The following is a 25664-nucleotide window of genomic DNA, read 5'->3' as shown; positions in this document are numbered from 1 at the left end:
CCAGTTCCCCAGGTACGCTGAGATTGTTAACCTGACCCTGCCAGATGGCACCAAGAGGAGTGGGCAGGTCCTGGAGGTGATTGGAAGCAAGGCAGTTGTCCAGGTGAGAAACGGAATCCAAAATTGCTGACCGACTGGCATCTATTGCACCTCCCCCACAGCAGAAAATAGTCCCAACAAAGTCACAATTTACTCCTGCGGGAGTAGCATTTGCTAAATACCACAGAACCCAACTGTTTAGGGGAATAACGGAGCCTTCTCAGAAAATGTCTCTTCTAATAGGGCCGATCACACAGAGATGCGTCGAAACAAGCAAGGACACTTAAAAACAGTCGGGCAGATGAGCCGGTGCAGCGGGGTGTCCGTGCGCAACCAGGCGATCAAATGCAGACATCCAGGCCTTGCTGTTCTGCTGTTAAATGAGGAGGGGAAAATGATATAGTTCATCGTAATTAACTTTCACTAATATCAATGTCCGTTCCTGCCACATCTACCGGCATCAAAAAAGGAAGTCAGTGCTTGCTTGATTTGATTGGCTGCCTTGGTCAATTGTGACATTGACGAACGCTGCGACTCCACGCTTGGCGCTGAAAATGTGAGAATATTGAAACTTCTATGTGCGTCTAAAAAACATGGTGCTTGGCGCAAGAGAGGAGCGTATGCTAGTCGTGCCATACCATAGGGAAACAATGGTCTTGCAGGCGACGCGTTTCTAGCAACATGTCCCGGTGTGATCGGCCCCTAACTCTTCCACCCTCATTGGGGGGAAAAAAATAAAACGATTCTATGAATATGCAAATAATCAAAAGTTTAACTGGTGGATGCAAGATGCAACATTTTTGCCAACTCCTCCTACACGCTTACTCCGATTGCTACCAAATTTGCTGTGGATCATTATTAGATCTGTATCATTAAAAATTATTAACTTGGTGATATATCATTGCGTATAGAATATATGGACCAATAAACTTCGTAGGGGCGTGGCTTGTACATCAATACACATAACTTCAAAACCATTTCACCTAAAATCACCAAATTTGCTGTATATGTATTTTCATTTCATTCAACCACTAGTGGGTGCTACAGTAATTCACCTATTTTCAGTTTTTTTGTCGTTTTTCATCGTTTTCTGCCTTCGTACTTTAACGAACTCTTCCTACAAAATGTATGCGATCGACCTCAAATTCGTGAGTTTTCATTGAAGGACCTTGACGTGGCAGGGCGGCCATGTTGCACTATTCGGCATGAAACATGAAGTTGTAACTCTAAGGTACATCAGATTGGATATCTGCAGAACATTTCTTATGCATGATGATAATTCAAGCCTAAGCACATTTCAATGCTAACATTTTCACATAGTCATAGGGCCACCTACTGGCAAAAGGAAATGTCACATTTTATACTTTTATTTAGTCCTCCTAGCCAGTTGACATGAGAAGTCTCAAATTTGGTAAGGGAAGCCTTAAGACATTGAATATGCTTCCCCATGAATATTGTGAGTTTTTGTTGAATGCTGTTGCCGTGGCAACGCATCATTCGCTGTGAAAAAGGAAGTTGATGGTTCGGTGGCTTGGGATGCTCAAAAACTCATGAAACTTGGCACATAGGTCATAGGTAATGGGAAGACATATTTTTTTATGGGATTTTGGCTTAGCCGCTTTAAATTCCCTCCATAGCGCCCCCTACAATATTTCAAAAGAGCAGCCCCAGCACTACGGTTCAGGTACATGGATGAAACTTGGTAGGGACATGTATCCCATAGAGACTTAAAAAAACGTCTCTTGGGACCATGCTCTAAACCAGTGATTCTCAACTGGTGGGTCGTGACAAAAAAAATAAAAATAAATCGTATGCTTTTATTTTGAAGGGGATTTTTTTTATGCAGCAGAGTTATTCCAGCATTTACTGCGCTTGTTCAGCGGTGCAGGAAAACGCATGTAGGTGAATTTTTCCCACGGCAGCTTAAAAACATTGTCTCATATGGAGCAAACGTACCATCTCACATCTGAAATGAAGACACAGAAAATAAACCCAAGAGTCCAATATGATCAGAATCGGAACACATTAATTCACTGTCCAGCAATGATGTTACCAGAGAGGAATAGAGCTGAAACAAGTGGTTTAATAACTACAGATAAAGTCCATGCACACTCATTTCTCTTTTTCACTTCACTTCACCCTGAATGAACTGAATTTAAAGCTGCAGGGCAATTCAGGGAACTTAATTTTATTACTGTACATGACGTTTACCCAATGTGGTTTACGCTTCATATAGAGCAACATAATGCATGTTTGCGCGTGTTCTGTAGCGCCACACAGCGAATATAGGAAGCGGTGGACTATTTGCAAAGCGTAATTTCCAGCGCCAGGTGGTCCACGCGGTAAAAAAACATTGGGCGGATTTTCTGTTTATTTTTGGAAAGTTTACCAATCTTTTAACAATTTGGAATGATGAATTCCCTTTGCACTGCGGATGTTGTCACTGTTTACTCTACTGTTGGCCTTGGGAGGGATGCAAACAGAAAACTGCGGACACCTGCAGTTAGCGTCAACAGAGTTGACCGATCGACTTGGCAATATTTATCCGTCCGTCTGAGTGTTTGGTCCAGACTGGAATATCTCAACAACTACTAAATTAATCGCAGGGCTAAGGGTTGCAATTTCGAGACTTTGGCAACCAATTCTTGACTTTGGTTGCCATCAGTGTCAACCAATTTTTAACATAAACAAATAGGGACCGGAAACTGCAAAAGGTGCACCCCAAAATAAATATTTCTTGCATTAGTAATATTTGAATATTTCTGTTGCAGTCAGAACTAGAACCAGACGACGCTGCATGTGACAGTTTACTTGCCTGCTGATAGGCATCTCTTTTGGAGACAATGGTGAAGCAAATGAGGTATGACTGTGGGGTGACCAGCTTTCCATTTAACCCCGCCTCCAAGCTGCTCATCTGCTATCTGGCTCATTCATATGAACGGCAGAACAAACATAACTCTGGACTCTGCTATTAGTGAGTTTACAACTCTTAAGACCCAATGATTTGGCCTCTTAAATGTTCATACTGGGAAGTTTAAAGATGTCTCTTTCCCAATGTAAGTCTATGGGGAAAAGTATTTTTGGGCCCATGGCATAACGTGACGGACCCTGAAGTTGTAATTCCACGGTTTGTCCACTACGAGAAGCAGCTTCAATGCCCGACGCTCCTCCTGGGGGGTTGGTTCAAGGTAGCACATCCTACAGAACCACGAGGGCTGGACAAGCGTTGAGGCTTGAAGCAACAAGAGTGTGACACAGTTCAGCGACATAATGAGATGGAGGATGCAAGAGGTGGCACATCTATTGATGATGAACTCCACCATTGACAAGCTTTTCATTATTAAGTCGATAACTGGTTGCCAGCCTAGCAACCACTTTTAAATGTTGGTGCTGAACCCTGGATGGTTATGAAATTGTATGCGCCCTTTGTCCCCAGAGCATACCTCCTTTTACCTCTGGTGATTCCTTTACTTTTCCTCTGGGGCCCCCAGCAGGTTGACATTTGTGATTCAGAGTAAAATGTTTTGCCAACTATTTGAAGGATTGCCATGACATTTTCAACAAATGTTCAAGGTCCTTTAGAGCAGAGGTCCCCAACCTTTTTTGCACCATGGACCGGTTTCATGTAAGACAATATTTTCACGGACCGGCCATCAAGGTGTGGCGGAAAAACACGACGAAATAAAATGATACGATCGGCATGAAAACAAATATAAAATGCATAAATAAATGCAACTCACAATAACGCTGAATCAGTGGGAGCCCTGAGCTTGTTTCTCTGCAACGAGACGGTCCCATCTGGGGGTAATGGGAGACAATGATACCCGAAGTCTGTTCCTGATGTCCAGTCTACTCCATTTTGATTGCTGTCACTGCAGAACATCCCGCTTCACAAAGAGGATGTGTGAAATGGAAGCAGGGTTTTCAGTGCTTTAGTGGTGATCTCAGGATATTCAGCCTTGATTTTAATCCAAACACCAGCAGAGTTGTTGTCTCAAACATACTTTTAAAGCCACCGTCATTTACAATCTCCAGCAGCTGATCTTTCTCTGTCGCCACATATTATGCAGAGCGGGCTTGGAGCGTCAGAATTACTCCTGATATTTAATTAGACTCCTGATATTGTCTGTTAAATGATGATTTATATTTCTTGGAAGTTGTAGCTCTTCTTCTGTCTCCTTAGTGGCCTTTCCTCTTTGCAAAGAAGCTCTCCAAAAGTTATTTACTCATTTTCGCTAGTTTGCGGGCTTAATTTTTGAGGTAACGTATCACGTGACCGAGACAAGCGTCTTGACATGTCAAGAGGCACAGGTGGATGAAATTGCAAGAGAATCCGGTCATTTTTCAAAATAAAACTTCGTTCAGATAATCAATAAAACGGAAATAATATTTATTCTTTCTGTGCGGCCCGGTACCAAATGATCCACGGCCCGGTACTGGTCCGCGGCCCGGTGGTTGGGGACCGCTGCCTTAAAGGATACTCTATAATGACTTTGGTGAGACTCTGACTTTACTTCTAGCTTCAGCAGCAGGTCAAAGTGTTTAACTGTGCGCTGTGATATATCTTAAATCTGGCTCAAATGATATGGACAAAATCTGCCACTAACCATGGCAGTGAAACTTGTCTTTAGATTTTATTGTAATGTTAATGGCTTGTTATGTCTGTTTGTTCAGGTGTTTGAGGGAACATCTGGCATCGATGCCAAGAAGACGGCGTGTGAGTTCACTGGTGATATCCTGCGTACCCCAGTGTCAGAGGACATGCTTGGTATGACGACCTGATTTTCACATTGCCTATTTAAACAAAACACTACAAAATGAAGTAAATATTTCTCTGATTAGTTCAGGTTTGTTTACAGCCACACGGTTCACCCCTTTCATCCTTCTCTCGTTGTAACACAAAGATGACAATTGTAAAGCATGTTGAATGCTATTTAAAGTGTTATACTGCATTCTCCTTCAATATGCTTATTTTACTTACTTTTTCAATCTACTCAGTAAATGGTAAAAGCAAAACGGCACTGAATCAAACCTTTTTGTCTCAATGTTCTTGAATATTTCAATCAGTCAGATTATCTTAGCACAGCACAAGGTTACATGTATTTCAATAGCAGCAAAAAGTAAACCTGCTTTTGTTTGTCAAGTATCATTAATCACGTCCATGAATTTATAATTACTTGTACTTGTTACTTGTAGACTCGACAAGAGCCATCAGAGCCACTCTTATCTGTTTAGAGTCTGATACAAAACAGAATAGATCAGATGTGGTTGGAAGCATCATCTAATGAATTTCATTTGATCTGTGTTTCTTAGTAATTATCTTTGAATTCAACTTCCAGAGAAAACAAATAGTTGTATTTAGATTTTTAAGCAGTTGTCTGCTTTGCTCAAAGGAGAAAATCTTCCTTTTTCAGGGCGTGTGTTCAATGGCTCGGGCAAACCCATCGACCGCGGGCCCACTGTTCTGGCTGAGGACTACCTGGACATCATGGGTATGACCTCAGTGACCTGTTGACTTCCTGTTGTTTTCTAGGATATCTTTGGAGCCAAATGGAAGTCTCTTACAAGAATGCTACATTAAGAAAACTTTTTCATCAATAACAAACAAAACATGCTGATAAAATGGTGTCATTTTACACTTGTATTGTCCCCATAGGGAAATTTGTCTTGGTGTACAGAAGACGATCCCGACCACACATTACTTTAACATCCCCCAAATATTTAATGGTAAAATTATGATTTTACAAAAACAATAGAACATAAAATGTAAGTAACTTCTTTAATGAAAATACAGCTCATAAAAATTCTGATAGCACATCTTACAGATGTGCTATCAGAATTTCATCCACATAAGGTGGTTCATCCACATAAGGTGTGCATAACAGTCAGTAACACTGACACTTAAAAACTGTCAAGTACAGATGCAGCCACCTGGATTTTCCCCTCTCGGGGCGGCTGCCAGAGCCGAGCTGTCCACTTGTGAGCGGATCACCCACGATGCACTTTATTGCTGGGTGTGAACAGCCCCCGTGCTTCATAGCATGTGAACTTACAAATAAAGAAGGAAAAAGGCTTCAGAGCTTTAGGAGCCTTGGTCTTGGAGCCAGATTAGTGGGTGGCCCATCGACTTCAGGCTAATGTTTGTACACTTTGTTTAAAAAACGTTATTTCTGACGAACAGAAGAAATCAATTTGATCTTATTGTCACCAAAAAATGTTGATATAGAGTTATTATATTGAAATTCCTTAATAACTAACAGGATTCCAGTGATTTGTCTCATGTAGCTGTTTCTGTGTGTTTCAGGTCAGCCCATCAATCCTCAGTGTCGTATCTACCCTGAGGAGATGATCCAGACCGGCATCTCAGCCATCGATGGCATGAACAGCATTGCCAGAGGACAGAAGATCCCAATTTTCTCCGCTGCTGGGCTGCCCCACAACGAGGTGAGACCACCAAACCAGTTTTATTTCATCAGCTATAGGAAAGATTCCTCTGATTCCTGATTACCAGCATCCTGGGAATGTTTTCTGAATGACAATAAAGTAGTATCAGAGGTTCAGCATCGGTTGGGCCTGAAGACTACAAGTTTGAAAAGTAAAAAACAATCTGGAGGTGTGAGAAAGGAGTGAGCTCACCAGGACTCTGTAGCCCCCTCCTCATCTCTGCTTGAGGCTACATCAGTCGCTACTAGCGTAACGCACGCTGGATTCTCCTTCACTAAATCAGACTATCTGCGTCTCACTATTTTCAAAATTCCAGTCCCTGCTAAGTGAAACAACAAACTCATAGCTATCATCAGTCAGAGTTGATTTAGCACATCTTTTAACTCAGCGGCGGTCGCTATGGACCAATCCATTCCATTGGGTAGAGAGGGTCGTCCGGTAACCGCAAGGTCGGCGGTTCGATCCTTGGCTGCTACGTGTCCTGTGTCGAAGTGTCCCTGAGCAAGACACTGAACCCCTAACTGCTCCCCGGGTGCTTCTCAGCAGCCCACTGCTCCCTATATACAGGGATGGGTCAAGAGAGACCAATTTCGCCCTTAGGGGATAAATATAGTATAATAACATAACATTAATAAGTAACAATCTGAAAGGGGCACATATTACAGGCAGGCTTCACCTCTAAGGCATCAATGATTAAACAATGGTCATAATATTAATGGTAATAACATTAACATTAAATATGAGCCAAATAAATAATAGATTTTAGCTGTCATTTGAGAATGTTCACAGGGTTCATCTCGCATGTTCATGTTCATCTCGCATAGCTTTGGGACGTAATACCCTGCCCTGAATAGGAGAAAAAAATAGCTGTAACTTTAAAGATCATTGTTTCAAAGCAACAACAAGCCAGACCTTTCTCCAGAGCTGGCACGCTGCTAAAACAAAGTGTGGAGAAAGGTCTGGCTATGAGAGACTAAATCGCAAGAAATGTTAAATGTCATTATGCAGTCATATTCCAAGCAGTATTCCATCACGTAGAGTCAGAGATCACTCCTCTCCGATGACAGTATGCATTATAGTTATAGAGATATGATGGCAGCAAAAATTGCAGTAGTTTGTCACAAAATAACTCGTCAAATGCATTAATTTGCTTCAATGTCAATGAAATGTAATCCTATTTTTTTTAATTATTTATTTCTTAAGCAAATGGCAAACTGGCAATGAACTCAGCTACTTACCTTTACCTGAAACTAAGCAGCTTTACGTGTTCTTCAGGTCGAGAAAGAACCTCCATGCTGAAATTGCAGTTTGTTTTTAATAGATTCAAACGTTTTCCACTTGGAGTGCCAGAATGTAAAGATAACAGCCCACAGATGAGTGCGTGTTTATTTCTGTGGCAGCAATGGAAATGTTTAACATTGATGACTCGGGTCATTCATGTGTGTCAGCTGTTTTACTCGGTGTCCCATGACAACAATTTGACTTCTGCTTCCTGTCCAGGGTTTTTCATGCCTCACAATAGAAATGTTATTAAATTACAATTGTGTTGCATACTAGAATATATCCTGTTGAGATGAAGTGAAAAATGTGTGTACAAACATGGGGTTTATGGGGTTGATACTTCACCTCAAAGAGACCTCTTTGTGTCTTTTTTAAGGCGGTTAAATGCAGTGACGGAACATAAACAGGAATTTGGTTTCATTTCAGCTTTGTGAGTCTTTACTGTGTTTTACTGTTTGTTTCTCTCCTCTGATCTCCGTTTCACTGAGGGTGGAGCTTACTCACACTGTCTGTCAGCCACCAATGTTAGCCTGTAGTCATTAATGTAGGGCTGAAAAACAAAAACAAAGAAAAAAACCTTGGTGTTGTTAACCGGGTTGGGAGATGCAGTGACCTCAACCGAGTAGGAGTAGAAGCACATCTGCAATGCACTGCAGAAGGATTTATGTTTAGTTTTTGTAATGTTTGTGTACTGAGGTGGCTCACACAGATGCTCGTATTGAAAAGATGCTGCTTTTTATATAATAATCGGATTTTTGAAAGCACTGTCTAAGAAAGATGGAAATTCAAACTTATCTGACTGCCTGTGTTAATTCTTGAAACAGTAGCCATATTAGGAAACGGAGATGCATTGAGGTGCATCAACAATCATTGACAGGTGAATTGTTATCGAATCGTGAGGGCCGTGAAGTAGCCCCCCTGTTTAACACTGTGTCAGCACTGTTGCCATCGTTTGCACTGTTCAGGCTGTTAGCCGATAGCCGCCGGCTCAGCCGTGCTGATGTTGAGAGCCCTGTGGAGGCAATCCCACTGCTCTGAATATTGTATTGAGAACCGAAGGAGAGATTTTTAGTCACAGGTTTAAGTAGGACGTCTTTGGAAATCATGTCAAGGCAAAAACAAAAATCTGATCAAATGAAATGAGCAATGGTCACAAACACAACACTGTTGTATTTGGAAAAACAATATTTCGTCATTCAGTCTGCTGAAGCACTCCAGCACAGCTCAGGTTCCTTGTGTGATAGAGCGTTGGCTGTTTTTGATGCTCTGTATCTTAAAAAAGAGGAAGTGGACCCCTGTACTCTTCTTTTCACTCCCACAATCCTGTACACATCAATGCTCGGGGACAAAATATAATGCATTGCGGTCTGGAAATGGTTTGCAGTTGTCAGTCAGTAATCACATTCTATGGCAAATGTTTTGATATCCACTAAAACCTTATTTTGAAGTGGTTATGACAGCCAAATATACAGCACACTGACACAAGACTGTTTAAACTTCATGTTTATCTGCAACCATCAGTTTTTCCCAAAATGCAATTGAAAATATGACAAATTTTATTTTATGCGAAAGTAGCAGTAGTTGAAAATATAAAAGTGATGGATTATGAATAAATCTAATTAGTGTGTTGCCTAAAAATCAACAGTCAGTACTGTAAATGCTGATATTACTGTTAAACTCTTATTTGAAGGTAGTTTTTCGCTCCCTCCCTGTCACTCAAAACAACCAGATTTAGAGTAAAATAGTCCATGGAAATACTTTCTACACATGCTTATGAATAGTCAGTATGGTTTACATCAAAGTAGATTGTAGTGTTAACCAATGCCATCTCTGTTTATTGGAAGTTCCTATGTTGTGCACAAAAAAAAGCATTAATTAGCTCAGGCTTGTTTTTTGTCTTACAAAGTATATTTAAGATTTGACTTGGATTTAAAATGTAGAGAAGCCTGAAATCATTGCAGAAGCTCTGGAGAAAGTGAAGAGAAACAAACTCTGGGTCAGTCTCTCATCAACCTACGGCCGCTGTTTGCAGTGTGAAGCCCACCGTTCACTGCTTGCTACCGCACCATACAGCAGACGCACACAGTGAGCAACTAGCCGCTTAACATAGTGGAGCATTTAGCAGCTCCTGCATCAGAGTGGTAAGCAAACACAATGCGAGTCCTAATACTTGACTTGAACTAGGGAAACCTTACTCAGCAAATCTGTCATAGCATCCCTTTCTTTAAAGACTTATTGTGTTACATGAGCGTACATACAGCCATCAACTCCAATCCCATCCGCTGTTTGAGATCAAACGAGTCCCGCTGCAGAAGCGGCCAAATAACCACGGCGAGTGTTGTCCGCCTAATGATGACCTGCTTGTCGTGCCATCGGGACGGTGTGAAAACTTTGCTCATTGTTTCATTAAGCACATGTCACAGAGGTCATTCATGTAGTGGTCTCCTCTATGGGCCAGGTGCCTGAACTCGGGGTGCACAGAGAGGTCAGGCCGGATCAACACCGGGGCCCTGACATTATGTGATAAGCGTGAAATTCCTCTTTCATTCTACAAATTCATGAAGTATCACACAAGACTCTTCCCTCTACTAAAAATAATTGAAGACGAGATAAGTTATCTGTATTCATACATAAGTGAAATATGTCAACTATATGCTGATATTCTATATCTGTGTAAATGATAAATGGCTTTAGCTCCAAGCCAATTGATTCTTATGGAAAAGAATATGTAGTTGGATTTTCTTTAAATAATGCTCAATTTCCTTCAAATAGATTAAAGGTGTGCAAAGTACGTAGGCTCCACTTGTATTTGCGGTGTGTCAGATACATTTAATTAGTATTTCCTGTCTAGTGTTGCTCATCTAGTTTTCAGTTTGGAGCTACAGGCTGTGAACATGAATGAGTCCACCACTAAAAGCTATCGTGTTTCTGCATTATTTCACACGGCATATGTCAATTGGATCTTTGAGTTTTGAGAAGTTATTTTAACCGTAGGTACTTGCAAATGTTAAAAGCTAAATGTAATTGATATAATAAGGGATTCAAAAGGATTTGCACTCAATAAGCAGACTCAATACTGGATTCAGACTCCACAAAATGTTGTTGAATCCCAGCTCTACTTGACATACACCCTCAGACAGAAAGAGAAAGTTACCATTCACATTCTCTCACAATTACACATGGCTTCGTTAGGTTGACATTGGATATGTCAGTACAGACCGTGTGTCGGCCTTGAGAACACTTTGATGTCTAAATCCCACTGTGTGTTTTCTCGCTCCCAGATTGCTGCCCAGATCTGTCGCCAGGCCGGCCTGGTGAAGAAGTCCAAGGACGTGATGGACTACAGTGATGATAACTTTGCCATTGTCTTCGCAGCCATGGGGGTAAGTGGACAAACTGCAGCCCCCCCCCCACCCCCATCTGTGACTCTAATCCCCTTTTAACCCTGACGTGACACCCTGTCCCTTCTCTGCCGCCCTGCTGTCTGTCTTTTATTCACCAGGTGATTTAACCTTTAAGTCCCTCTTGTTACTTCTGCACCTCTGAGCATATCCCCGTTCATGTAGACAGGTTACTAATTCAACAGGCCCTTTAACGCTGTCAGACCCACAGTATCAAGTTCGCTGCTCCTCCTGTTTCCCCGATTGTGACAGGTTGACCTGTACCCAACACACACACACACACACACACACACACACACACACACACACACACACACACACACACTTGCTTCACTTGCCAAATACTAAGCCTTCACTCTTCCACTTCTCCACCAATTCACATCCCATTGTGGTCAGTCTAGCGGGAGAGGAAAGCAGTGTTAATAGGGATTTATACAAGTCAACATGTGGATATGCATTTTTTAAAAGGACAAACTGAAGGACATTGTGTTCACAAAGGCAGCAATGCATCTGTTCAATGGTAAAAAAAAAACACAAAGCTAAAACACCAAACCGTTATGTTTACCTAGAGTATAAAACCTCTATTCAGCCTATGGAATAACTCGTGATTAAATGTAGTCTTGGTCTCAATACTGAGAGCAAAAGTCAATTTGAATGTTTTACAAATTTTTCTTTATTTTTAGTCGGCTTAACCAAAAAACTATGAACTTTGGTCTAGTTTTAAAAGTAAAAAAGACTATTGTAATTGCCACATACATACATGTAATTTTACCCATCTTAAGCATTTAGGAGCAGTGGGCAACTTGGGGCTCAGTGTCTCGCTCAAGGACGCCTCGACCTGCAGACAGGAGGAACGACTGAGCCAGTGATGACCATTAATCGAGTTGTCGATCAAACTTTTGGTGACCATTTTCACATCACACATGTCAAACCTCCCTCACTTCTAGCTTCTCAGTTGTGAATATTTGCTGCTTTACTTCAGCCCCCTTCAGACATGCACCTGGTTACGTAAACATTTTGACGATTTTATGTCTGTCTCATTTCTGAGGCGCTTGAGTCCCATTTTGTTTTTTATGAATATCCAGCAAAGCACTAAACACCCAGCATGGGAGTAAAAAAGAATAAATGAGAGTCCACACTTAACCTGTTGTCATTCTGTGCTTTGGGACATTATGAAACAGGCAGCAGAATCCCTTACCCAATAAATGGTGAAACTGAAATTAATTTGGGAATTCACTTTGAGAAGAGGTCCATGATTCCAATGGAGGAGATGCGGTGCAAAACCCACAGTCCTCTTTTTATTTGGAAAATGCGTTCTAAAGTTCAGTTAAAGCTAATATGAGCCTTCAGCAGTCTGAGTTGGTCAAATCAAGTGGGGATCTGTCTTTTAGGACAGAGGTCTTCAACAGGGGGTCTGCGGAGGTACTGCAGGGGGGTCGTGATTGGTTGATTAGACAATTTTACTTTTTTTTTTTTTTTCACAAATTTAAATTATTGTAGCGAATGGATAAATGGAGGCAGAAGATCTTATCTTTCAGTCAGAAATGCACACATTCAGCGACACACAGGAGCCCTCTCAAGCTGGGCGCCGTTCACTGACAGCGCGAGACTAGGCTGGACCTGTCCTTCTAAGCCTCCTGCACACAAAGAGGAGGACCCGCCCCTATTGCTGCTGTGCCAATTACGAGGCAGCATGTTCCATGCTGGCTCCGTCGGGTTCCCCGTGACTGACCGAGAGCCTATTCAGTCCCCAGCTGACTAAGATCACAGACACAAGGACGCACGCTGCAATATTATTATACCGTTGTAAAAAAAAAATGACTTCACCCACGAATCCTTGTGCAATCATTTGTGCAAGATATTCCTGCTAAAACACTGCAGCTCCTCTCCACAACAGCCAACTACTGAGGCCAGTATATTATTATAAGTGTTTGGACATTGTTATGAGCAAAAATGGATCGTCTTGTAACTCGACCAAAAAAACATGAATCTCTCCATTATTTTAATAGTTCAGTATTGTATGCAAGATAACAGGTATGTTTATAAATGGCAGTGGCACGGCCTCCTACCTCACTGTACCGTGTACATGTTTAAAATAAAAACATGAAACTGTGTATTATTTGAATAGCTTAGTATTGAATGCACAATAAAGAGGTATGTTTATACATGGTACTAGGCCCATTTAATATAAAACACAATTTTATACAATATATATAGTCGGGGGTCCCTGCTCCATCTCTCTATCAGTTTGGGGGTTCTTGGCCTGAAAAACGTTGAAGACCCCTGTTTTAGGACATATCCTCTTTTTGTTTCCTTGCTAAACAAAGGGGTCATGTTGTGCTGAAGGACAACATACTCGTATTAGCTTCACATACACTTTCAAATATATTTTTGAACAGAATGTGTATTTTGTCCCCCATCATTTGGATCAGTTGGATTTGCATCAGAAAGGCATTTCTCCATGGCGTGAAAAACATGTGAAGCCATCCTTAAAGGCTTCAACAGCAAGATACGTGTTTAAGATCCATCAGTGATGAAGCCTGTGAGAGAACTCTGATCACTCTACCAACTCACTGTTGCAGTATCTTCACTGCCTCCATGAACTCTTCACCGGTCAAATCAACAAGCCCGACTACAATAACTAACGTGTGGTTTTCAGAGCTGGCATGCACCCGTTCCTTTCACCTCACGCTGTATCTTTGCCTCATGTCTCTCCCTCGGAGAATCCTGTTGCGTTACATATTTGATGTCTGAAAAAGGCTTGTGTGTAATCTTTTGTTAAAGTGGTTCAAGATGATTCACCCAGGTGCCTCCGTATCACTAACTTTAGGTCAACATGGAAACTGCCCGCTTCTTCAAGTCTGATTTCGAGGAGAATGGCTCCATGGACAACGTCTGCCTTTTCCTCAACCTGGCCAATGACCCCACGTAAGATTCAGAATTGAAATGATCTGAGCAATGAAAGCAGTCACTGTACCGACCAATCCCAGTGTGTATGTTGAGCTTAGTTATTGACTCTTAATGGTGTTCTATCCACAGAATGTTCTGTTTATTGGCTTCATATTCTCTACAGTAAAATGTATGACCACTCTCTTAAATACATTTAAATTTAGACTTCAACTAGTTATGTGTACAATAGAATAACGTATTTGTTTCTGTGACCAATCAGCATCGAGCGTATCATCACCCCCCGCCTGGCGCTGACGTCAGCGGAGTACCTGGCCTACCAGTGTGAGAAGCACGTCCTGGTCATCCTGACTGACATGAGCTCCTACGCTGAGGCTCTGAGAGAGGTACCACCACCAGCTCCTCCGTCTTAAACGTCCTAGTCACACTCTTCAAATCGTTCACATGCACCATCTGCACCAAGCAGTAAAAACCACGTATTTTACTTCTGGATATAGTGTGGTTATTGTTGGCCCTGCTGGAAACAAAAAAACAGGTACCAGTAAATGGACACTTGGTAAGTAGACACCGCTGAAGAAGTGCTTATTATGTATGTTAATGTTTTCTCAGCATGAGTGACGGACCAGCAAATTACCAGAATATCATTTATGTTCTGTCACTTCCTACAGCAGCTGGTCAATGTAGGTTTTAGCAAATGTTACTCAAACTGGAGAAAATGGATCTTGTGTTGGACTATTTTCAGCTGAATTAGGATAAACTACAGTACGTGTGTTCTTGGACCATCACTAGTATTCTTCTGATAACTTAATAAGCAGATATATTTCTGATGAATAACTGTTCTGTTTTCTTAGCGTATAATTACCACATGTCTAGTATACGGAGTCTTGTTGTCAGGAGGGTATAGTACATATGGAATCCTCTCTGGAGAGTCCAGCAGCAGACGAAGCACCAAGCCGCGTGGCAACACATCAATGTAAATCCTCTGCAGCATAAGCACAAAGGTGATAGACTCACTAAAGTATTGTGCTCCTTGCTGAAAGGGAGGATAATGTGTCCTTCATTCATACCTTAATTCATCCTTGTCCGATCGGCTTCAAAAGCGAGGAGTCGGGCCTCTTTGACTCACTTTTGTGTCTCTGTGATAATTCTTTTATGCAGTACAGTGTGCTGTCTCAATATGCTGGCAGCACAATGCAGGTTTTTATATGGTCCGTGTGCATATGTGTTATTCCTTCTTCGTTTGCTGTCCATAACCTTGGCACATGTTCGCTGCATCAATAGTCAGCCAAGACTCGGGCAGCTCGATGGGTATTTCAGCCCCTACAAAGAGCCAGGAGGACATTAACATTTAACTTCTGCTCCCATTCACGCTCGCGAAGGTTGAGTTCTGCTTTGAATATACAGCTCGTAAGTGTTTAGCCTGCCCATCAACCTTTGAATCAGAGATTGAATGGGATGCATTTTCTTTCCCTCTTGCTCTTAATTCACTTGACTTTGGGAACAAGGATTTGCTTTTGGTCATTTTTTTAGAGGGCCTGAAAACAGAATGGCAAGATGTTCAACCAGCTGTTTGCCTCTTGTGAAAGATGCTTAAGGAGTTAGCATCACTTGACTCTCGAACAGTAAATGCTTTTAGTAGGTTTTTTTTCTTTGTTTATGTGGAAGAGTATGGCAAAGACAAGTCTTAAGATTTAAAAAAAAAGAATATCTATTTCTGTCTATTTCCCACCCTGTTACCAGAGGTCTGTTTGGAAACATCAAGACTCCAGCACATTAATACTGCACTAATCTATGTTTTCTATAAAGAAGAGACGACCGGGTGAAATGTGTTGCATGTAGTGAATAACACACAGATAACGTTTACATGCTGCATGCCTCTCAAAATGTCCATTTGAGCATGACATGTATGCAGTTTACAAGGATAGTATTCGCAAAGAGAATCATAGCAACTTTTAAAATATTGCACCCTTGATTCCAGCTTCTAATTTTGAACCAGCGCCTATCGACATTTTGTCTGAGACAGCTGTCTCTTGCTGGTTTCATTAGCCCTAGCAGGCTAGTCAGTTTAGCTTGAACTAAGTTAATTAGCATAGTTGAGCTAGCTAACAATAAGAGACTAGCTGGTGAACGTAGTGGAGCATTTAGAAGCTAAAGAGACAGATAGTCCTTTCAGGAGTTGATGCAAACCAAAACAGAGCTATAAGAGAGTGAGAATTGGACATCAATTCACCAGGTGGACACAAACACGACTCCAAATGAATGATATCATTGCTCTGTGCCTGCTGTCTGCTTGTTCTGCTGCTCCCAGGTTGCCAAAAGGGAATTAATGCAGCAATAAAATGTCTCAAACTTGGATGAAATAAAATGTAAATGCGTGTTAACAGCCTTGTTTCCTTTAGCTTATGCTTCTCACAGCTCTCATGTCACTCTCCCACTCCTCACCTGTAGGTCTCTGCTGCCCGAGAGGAAGTGCCCGGCCGTAGAGGCTTTCCTGGCTACATGTACACTGATCTGGCCACCATCTACGAACGTGCCGGCCGTGTGGAGGGCAGAAATGGCTCCATCACCCAGATCCCTATTCTCACCATGCCCAATGATGGTGAGAGCAGCAGCTATGGCTCTGAGCTTTCTACGCTTTAAGTTGGACCAAAATTAAATCTTCACATCCATCAGCCTTGTGGGGGACATAGATATTAATTCTAAACATATGTGTTTGATGCATTCAAAGCAATGTTGATGGTTCTTATATGCTTGTGTATCTTTTGGATATCAGTTTGGTCATGCAGATAAATGCTGTCTCCTAAATCTCTTGGCAAGTCATTGTTTGAATGACTGGAGTAGGCATCTCAAATGGACTTGGGAGACATTTTTGATGCCTGCACCACCATAGCAATGCGTATGAAGAGCATACTCCTATCTAGTTGACCAGGAGTCCCCCCCCCCCCCCCCCCCCATCACAGGGAGGTGATTGTGTCGGCTTTTACTAAACAAGAGCTCATGAATTCTGTCTTTCTGTCCCATGTGGGATGTTCTTTTAACACCTGCAAATCAGTGAGTGATTTGAATTGAGTCTCAACTGTAAATGTTCTTCAGTGTGAATGTTAACTCAACTGAGGCCTTATATCTAGTGTTTACATTAATTGTACTGCAATATGTAGCACATACACAATTAATTGTGGGGTATGTTGTGATTGAATACATCTTTGTGCCTCTCTCAGACATCACCCATCCGATTCCTGATCTGACTGGATACATCACAGAGGGTCAGGTCTACGTTGACAGACAGCTGCACAACAGACAGGTATCCATCAGCCTTCATCCCTTTTGAAAGCCATTTCTTAATACAACATTCATCCAACTTGGGGCAAAGAGGAAGAATAACGTTGCCATGGAGGTCATCAATATGTAGAGCTCCTGTTTGCAATGTACCCATGGATGTATTGACTCCCATCACTGGATTATTGACCCTTGATCATTCTCAGGAGCGTCTTTTCTATGATTTCTCAGTGGATCTTTAGCGATGGACATCAGAAATAACATGATATCCTCAGGAAGTGCAAGTCAACGGAATCTAAAAATGTGTGTTCAGATTTGATTGAGAGATGATTCAGAGCAGAAGTAGCCGGAATATCATAATCCCCTCACTTTTTATGGAGTCAAATATGTTTAAATAATAGGGGTAGAAATTAATTATATTGACTTTTATAGTAAGTGACTAATTATACTACACCTTATAACCAATCCAAATGAATAAACAGAATACACATTGAGCATCCCTTTATACAAGCCAGTTGTAAGAGGAAGGTCCACTGGCGTACCTTCAGTGACCTTCCATGTAAATGTCCCCACTGCAGGACTAATAAAGGATTATCTTATGTCGCCACACTACATTGTGCACTGTGCCAGTGCAGTGGAAAGGTCTGTCACCCTTAGATAATTAGAGAGAGAAAATAAACCAGTCTGGGTTGAATGAATGTCTTAATCGAATCAGTACAGTGCTGAATGAGCAGAATGTAAAGAAGTAATACTTTGCACAAGGCACAGGTTTTCATGACTTGTGCACAACTTAACGTTTGTCAAAATGTTCCACTCGTATTCATGACAAAGTCAAAATGTTCCTAAATAGACCTCTCCACTAAGATTTCGACTGAGATTTTTAGTAAGCGTCATAGTTAAAGTAAAATAGTTACACATTTTGTATTAACAATACATGTAATCTCATGATTGTCTTTCAGATCTACCCACCTATCAACGTGTTGCCCTCACTGTCCCGTCTGATGAAGTCAGCCATCGGTGAGGGGATGACCAGGAAGGACCATGCTGACGTTTCAAACCAGCTGGTAAAGAATCTCCCCTCTTGTACCTAAAGAATGCGTCCTGTAACCTGGACAGAAGGTTACCCTCTGAATAGGAATAGAATTTGGATGAATAACTAAAAGCACTGAGAATGATAATACATGAAGAGGAGAAGGACAACGTAAAGACGCTTGATTACAATTCTCTTTGAACAATTCATGAACTGTTCATCCTGAATCTGTCTCCAGTATGCCTGCTATGCCATTGGTAAGGACGTCCAGGCTATGAAGGCTGTGGTGGGAGAAGAGGCCCTCACCTCCGACGATCTGCTCTACCTTGAGTTCCTCCAGAAGTTTGAGAAGAACTTCATTGCTCAGGGTAAGAAGATGCAACCATTCACACACAGTTTAGCTGGCAACCTGTATGTTAGCTGACGTTAATTACCAACCATTTTTATAATTGAAAAGGCAATTATTGAGGCATTCATCAATTATTTGTTGGTTAGACAAGGCACTCCATTTGAAAGGAGACATAACCCTGCTCCGTGAACGTAGGACGGGCATTTTTCACTATTTTTGAATCATTTGATAGATTCATAGGGTTCTTGTGATTTTAAGTAAAATGTAATTTAATTCCCTGGAGGATGTAAAGTTTAGGAAGCAAATTAATTTGGGGTGGGGGGGGAGGAGTGTGTCAGTAACGGTCTCTAACGGGGACAATCGGGGACTTTGAAGTCATATGTTAGTGTGATTCAGTTTTCATGCATAGGCGAGACAACCTTTACTGAAAATGTGTCTGTCACAGTTTAGTAACCTTTAACGTCCATGGTAATTGACTTTGATTGCAGATGCCACAGTCTGTATAGTGCAACATGCTGTCGTTGTTAGTTTAAAGTAAAGCCACAGAGGCTTTTACATTTGTATTTATCTCAAAGAAATAAGATCACAATGTAGAGTGGTGGTGTAGGAACAGTCCTTAAGGTCATTGCTCAGCTATTGCAGTATATTGCTAAATGGTGGTAGAAGTGGCATCCACATTATATTCCATGTTTACGTGTGTCCTTGGAAAATATTGGTCTGTGTGGGTTCATCCTTTGTTGCTGAAGCATGCCTGAGTATTTAGTTCTGTCTCTTTTCTTTAAGTTGACAGAAGAAAGCTCACGGTTACAATGGTTTAATGGTCTGGGTAGTATTTCTCCTTTAGAACACTAATAGATTCCATAGGAGAATAGACATCATAACCAGGAAAGATGGGAGAGGGAAATCTTTTTAGATATTATTGTTGTGAGTTGGAGGGAAAAAGACTAAACAGTCTCAGTACAACAACCTCTATCAGAAACCAAACTGTGTCCAGAGCAGAGACAAACTCAACCTCAGGTCAGAGATTAATTCATTTATTATCTTGGGAATCTATCACAACAGAGCCCACGGGCTATAGAAAAAGGTTTGTTTTGATCAAGTTTAATACAAGCCAGTGCCACTATGAGGCATTTCTTCCTATCGGGGCGTCATTGTTTCGCGTCACATTTTCTCAAATGTAGAGGTGTGTCTACTAACACTGAAGATTTGATTGAGTCCAGCAGCTGGAGCTGAGTTGCTTTGAATGAACTGCTGCTAAATGTGTGTTAAGTAGTTGGAGGTAGGATGTGATTAGCCTAACTTAGCATAATAACTGGAAACAGGGAAACTTAGGGTGTCATTTGCATGGCTTAGCATGAAGAAATAGTGTAGTGAATTAGCATGCTAACTTTAGATAATTCACCTAAACACAAAGTGCAACTGAGGCTGCACTCAAATTAGGTGATTAAGACAAGCTAACACTGCTTTATTGTTGCCTTCGATGAGAGAAATGTCACTTTTTAATGTCCCTTTTGTGTAATTGAGCCATTGATATTTGGCTGAATCATGATGCAGATTCCCAGCACTATTATACTGAGCATTCAATTCAGAACAGTGTCTGCACAGTGCCTTCCACCTGAAGTTGACAATCAGAGGAGTTCTTGCTCACCAGATGGTAACCTGACAAACATGACCAGAGAAAAGAAAGTGAAATCTTAAAATCTCAAAATGTGTCCTTGATCAGGAATTGTTGATGTCACAAACAATTCAAGAGATTGCCATTGTCATAATGAAAGCTCTTGGTATGTTGCCCTTGAAATGCTAACAGAATTGATTGTACAGTATGTCTTGTGATTTCTTAGTATTTGACAGATGGCAGCACAACTGCAGTATGATGACTTGTACATCACATGCTTCTATTTTCTAAGATTCACCAAACTTCAGCAAAAAAAGAAAAAGCACACATGGTAGTCTCTTATCAGACGGTACTCGAACCACTTGTACCTCTTCTCAGGTGGTTGAGGATGACGGATAAGGTGTTAAAAGAGGCACTAATCATTTTTGATAAACAAAGCTTAAACGTGCTATGTGTAATGTTAAAGTGGTCACTTGTTTAGAACCCACAGAGAATTGTCACCAAATCTGTACTTCCCCTTCGCTTTAAGGAACGTTTTAGCCTATTTTAGCTCCTTGTTTTGGTTTTACAGCCCACGAACTCTACTCTCATTAACCTCACTCCCAGCAGCCAGCTGTTTTTAGTGAGAATGAATGCTTGAATAAAGCCACTGTACACTACCTGCTCAGCACCAAACAACAGAGAGACGGTTATCTGATGAACATCGTGGAGCATTTAGCAGCTACAAAGCCAGAGGCTTTTCCCAGGAGTTGGTGGAGACCAAACCAGAGCTACAAGTAGAGTGAATGTTTGACTTCAATTCATCAGGTGGACGCAGAAATGACTGTGATTGGATGATAATGCGTCTGCTCCCGGAGATGCTCACAAGCCTCAAATGTTTGCTCTCCAGTCTCTTCTGCTTGTAATGAGCTTGTATCATCTGCTGCATGCCGTTGGTCTGCTTAGAGCACACCTTTATCTGAGGGACTCAAAGAAAGACTCCTTTATCCGCATTTAAACAGGCTATTGCAACGCATAATGGAAGCTGTTCTTTAAAGTGAATAAGTGCATTTTAACCGTGTGACATTAACATACCGCTACAGTAAAGAACCACAGGGTTCTGAGAGGAGAACTGGTTCTAAGCTCATGTTGGAGGAGATATTGATGTGTTCTTTCTGAATATAGAATGGATCAAAATACAGACTACCATTAATAAGGGTAACAGGAAAGTGTTACTGACATTATTGGGCATGCAATAATAAAGCAGCTTATTCTTCATTAACCGTTAGAGTACAACCATATTGTATAATTGAGCTGGGTCTCTAACTGGCAGTTTATAATCTACTGTAAACTGACCCATCCCTCTAGCCTCTCTAACCCTGAGATGCTCACTTCATTTTATCTTTTTTAAGGTCAAGTTTTAAGTGTGCCGCTTATGACAAATGTGTTCCTCTGTTCTTATTTACACAACTATTCTATGTTATAAATTATTTCAACACTATGAGCACAACAAATAATACAAAATTAAATTACTGCAGCTTCAACAATAAGTGTCTCTGTATCTTTTTCCTCATGGTCTATTTTTAAGACCATTGTTTACTTCATGTGATGTAGAGTAGAGACCGTGTGCATCAGACTGCCTCACCTGTTTGGATTCTAACCAGCACCGCTGTGCCTCTCGTCTCCCCCAGGCCCGTACGACAACAGGACGGTGTATGAAACCCTGGACATTGGCTGGCAGCTGCTGCGAATCTTCCCCAAGGAGATGCTCAAGAGGATTCCTCAGAGCACCCTGGCTGAATTTTACCCCAGGGAGTCTGCCGCCCGTCACTGAGCCCTACAGAGGGATGCCCTGGTTCTCGTCCCGTTCACCCTTTTTACCCACCATCCTCTTCTCCCCTTATTCCCTTCTTTCATCTCACCGACAGCCCTGCAGCTCCAGGGGCTCAGAGATGAGAAGTTGTTGAGCCTTCACCCATCCCAAAGCTGCCCTCCCTTCTTCTCCACTGTTCTTATTACCCCACTTCCTTCCCCGAATGAGAACAGGCTAATAATCTCCCCCTGCTGTAGATGTACTGTTGTGTATATGTGTCCAGAAGTGTATGACAAGTGTCTGTGGTTGTAATGTCTACTCCTTGATTGCAAAAAAAGTGAACATATCCTACAAATGATAAATGAGTCCTTATTTATTGGAGGTGTTACTGCTTGATCCCCCTCATCTCCCACTAAAACGAGAGGTTTCCAACTGAAGAAAGACGTGTACAGAAGAGGGTCACATACAGTACTCCTGCTGTTGGGTCAGTCAGGTGAAGCTCATGAAGTTTATTCAGACTGATGCTGATTCAACATGTCATTTTCTAAAGTAAAAGCTTTTGAAAATGAACAAATGCTGAACAACACAAGTTTACAGCTTCACAAACTGAACCACAAAAACATCACCATATTGGTATTAACCTGAGGGAGATTTCATAGTCTAGTACTTCTCTTATTTTGTCCGCCCCCTTTGTATTGTTTAATAATAAGCAGCTGCTGTATTTTTTTCATGTCGGTGGCTTCAAGTTGGCTATTGCTCTGATTTTCTCGATATGCTGAGAAAGCATCTTTGGTGACCAGACACAGCTGGGATCCGATGTTTGCTCGATGTTGACGCAGTACTTTTGACTCTTTCTTCCCTCTTGCTTCTTCTGTCTACTCTGGAAAAAATAGTGCGGATGTTTACATTATTTCTGTGTTGTTGTGATTTGTGTTGCAAAAAGATGAGTCTATAAGATATTATTAAACATTCCCATCTGTCTGCAGAAACTAATTCTTTGTTGTGCAACAATGTTTTTGTGAGGTAATGTGTCCATGAATAAATTATAAGAGTATGCTGTCTCATCTCTATCCACCTGTCATTCAACACCTACATGAACATCAGCGATGAGGGATACTAGTTAGTTCAGCTCACAGCTTTATTACTAAGCACCTCTGAAAATCTGATCAACTGTATTTCACATTACAATTATTTTATTAGATATTATATAGGAATCATTTATTCTCTTAACAGTAAGTGGAATGTTAAAATGTTTTTAAAACAATAATTCTTCAAGAGCTGCTATCTTCAATAAAAATCTTTACGTTCTTACAGTTTGGCAAGAGTAACGTTAACGCATCAGTTTCTGGAACAACACGAGCTAACCTCTAAAAATACAGGATTTACTACAGATATGTTTATGTTTAACAGAACAATGTCCACTAATCACAATCTTCATTCAGTGTTGGTTCAAAGCACGTAAACAGACCTTTGAGCTGAGATTTCTACAAACACACTTTTCTCTTGAAGCTTCATCTTAGTTTTATGTGTTCCTTATATATTTCCTCCTCCAAAATAAAAGTCAACCTTTCTCTCCCAGAAAGGTTGAGTACTTTAATGGAAGCGTGTTAGGGAATGCGCAGGGCTGAAATGTGAGAGTGAATATGTCTGTATGCATTTCATTTGTAGGCTACTCTTCTTATATACAGCACAGACGATGTACTGTGCGCTTGTAGCTGCCGCGAGGGACTTAACTTTACCTTTCAGGTGTGTCGCGTGGGAGCACTTCCTGTTGACCTTTGGATAAAGCTGTTCTCGCTATGGCTGCTGAGGAGCTGAATAAAATCAAAGTGATTACAAAGTTGTCGAACCAAGGTAAGTTTGGTTAATACGTGGTCCCGCACCGACACTCGCTCTTAGACTGAGAGACTACAAATACAAACGATACATATTAAGTTGTGCTCGTTAGTTGCTCGTGCAGCACTGGCTTTAATACGTGTTTAAATGCTAGTATGTGATAAATAGATGACGCGGTTTTATGTAAATGATAAACCTGTGGTGTTTGGGGTCAGGTGTGTATGGATAAAACACGCTGTGCTGGAGTATAATGTGCATAATGCTGAGTCATCGTTCTATGCTTGGTCCACTCTGAGGGAGACACACTGCTACTGGACTTATCTCGTGGTTGATGTTCACTGCTTTAAACTGAATTTGTTCTGAACTTTAAGGGTGTTTGTTTTCATGGTCAAAGTCCATGTAGGGCAGAGGGACTTGGCTTTTAACATCTTTTAACAGCTAGTGGGCCCAACTAGATGTTCTGTATTGTTTTCAAAGATGTATTCTCCTATAAATCAACTATTTTACTTTCATGTTGTGTCGACACACTTGTAGTCATTTTACTGTGATTTACTCTTCTCCCCTCTTTTGTGTCTTCAACCTCTGCTAACGTGCACCTGTTCGCCTCTCTGACGGCAACATTCGTTTGAATTCATCTATGAACCCCTGGACTTTAACAGCTAATGTGTTTCAGAAAGATTTCTACTATGTTAAAATCTTTCTGCACATTGTTTTCTGAGAAGTCGACACTAAATGTGGGATTGTATGTAAATAAAGTTATGATAATGCAAGAAAAACTCTACCAGCCCTACAAAACTAAAACTACTTCGCTAAATTTATTTATGAGTATATTAAATACAATGCATTGTATTTAATAAATTGAACGCATCCAAAAATATAAAATATTACATCCAGCATTACATGTTACTACATCAATGATAAAACTGATAATCTAATATTATAATATATAATAATGTCACCACTAAAGAGCCCATCTGGCTGCATAGTAAGCACTTTTACATAAATACTTTAAGTACATTTTATTGATTATATACTTGAATACTTTTGAATGCAGGACATTTGCTTATTGTTCTGTATGTATTATAGTATGCTATTATAACATTTGTACTTAAGTGAAAGATCTTAGTACCTTTCCACCACTGCTATTAGTCAATGCCACTGGCTCAGTCCCTTTCATCATTAGTGGGGTCTGAGTCACAGTTAAAAGAATCAGCTATAGACCGCTATAGATCTAAATGGATCTTTGCGTTACGTTTTCCACCACTACCCAGCGCTGTGCACTGCTACGTGCATGTGCGTGGGCTTTAATTAGCCTCAACCTGCGCACATCGAAACCAGGCGCGTGCATGTGACACTAGCACACAGAGCGAGCGGAAAAGCATCATTGCAAGGAAGGCACTGTGACACATGTCCCCATCGTGCATATGCAAACGCAGTCTACATCTTTGGACTAAAGGGAGCTGCTGGTCCCCCTAACCCCCCCTCTCTTTCCCCATGCTATGTGAACAGTGTTCCTGTGCTGGAATATTACATGGCCTTAATGGTTTGCTGTGTGGTCATTTTATTGAACACAAATTCATTTGATTTGTGCGGGAGGTGGTGTAGGGGTTAGAGCCCGCCGGTCCGCTTGGGCCCTTCTGTGTGGAGTTTCCTTCCACGGCCCAGAAACATGCAGGTTAATTGGGGTACTTGTT

General features: G+C 41.2%; 1 protein-coding gene across 1 annotated transcript in view; it reads left to right on the top strand.

The window, feature by feature from the left end:
• Positions 1–23193, top strand: part of atp6v1ba (ATPase, H+ transporting, lysosomal, V1 subunit B, member a) — a 43463-nt gene extending 20270 nt beyond the window's left edge. The window contains exons 3-14 of the mRNA XM_076077399.1: positions 5–103; positions 4714–4807; positions 5454–5531; positions 6344–6483; positions 11046–11147; positions 13996–14093; positions 14335–14458; positions 16521–16671; positions 17291–17373; positions 18308–18412; positions 18617–18746; positions 22013–23193. Coding sequence (XP_075933514.1) covers positions 5–103; positions 4714–4807; positions 5454–5531; positions 6344–6483; positions 11046–11147; positions 13996–14093; positions 14335–14458; positions 16521–16671; positions 17291–17373; positions 18308–18412; positions 18617–18746; positions 22013–22155 — 1347 coding nt within the window. The 3' untranslated portion in view covers positions 22156–23193. The remainder of the gene's footprint in view (positions 1–4; positions 104–4713; positions 4808–5453; positions 5532–6343; positions 6484–11045; positions 11148–13995; positions 14094–14334; positions 14459–16520; positions 16672–17290; positions 17374–18307; positions 18413–18616; positions 18747–22012) is intronic.
• Positions 23194–25664: the final 2471 nt, after the last annotated feature.

The sequence above is a fragment of the Anarhichas minor genome, unplaced genomic scaffold (genome assembly GCF_050575085.1).
Source record: "Anarhichas minor isolate MPS153535 unplaced genomic scaffold, ASM5057508v1 ptg000058l, whole genome shotgun sequence".
In the NCBI taxonomy this organism is placed as follows: Eukaryota; Metazoa; Chordata; class Actinopteri; order Perciformes; family Anarhichadidae; genus Anarhichas; species Anarhichas minor.
This window is presented reverse-complemented; position numbering and strand designations above follow the sequence as displayed.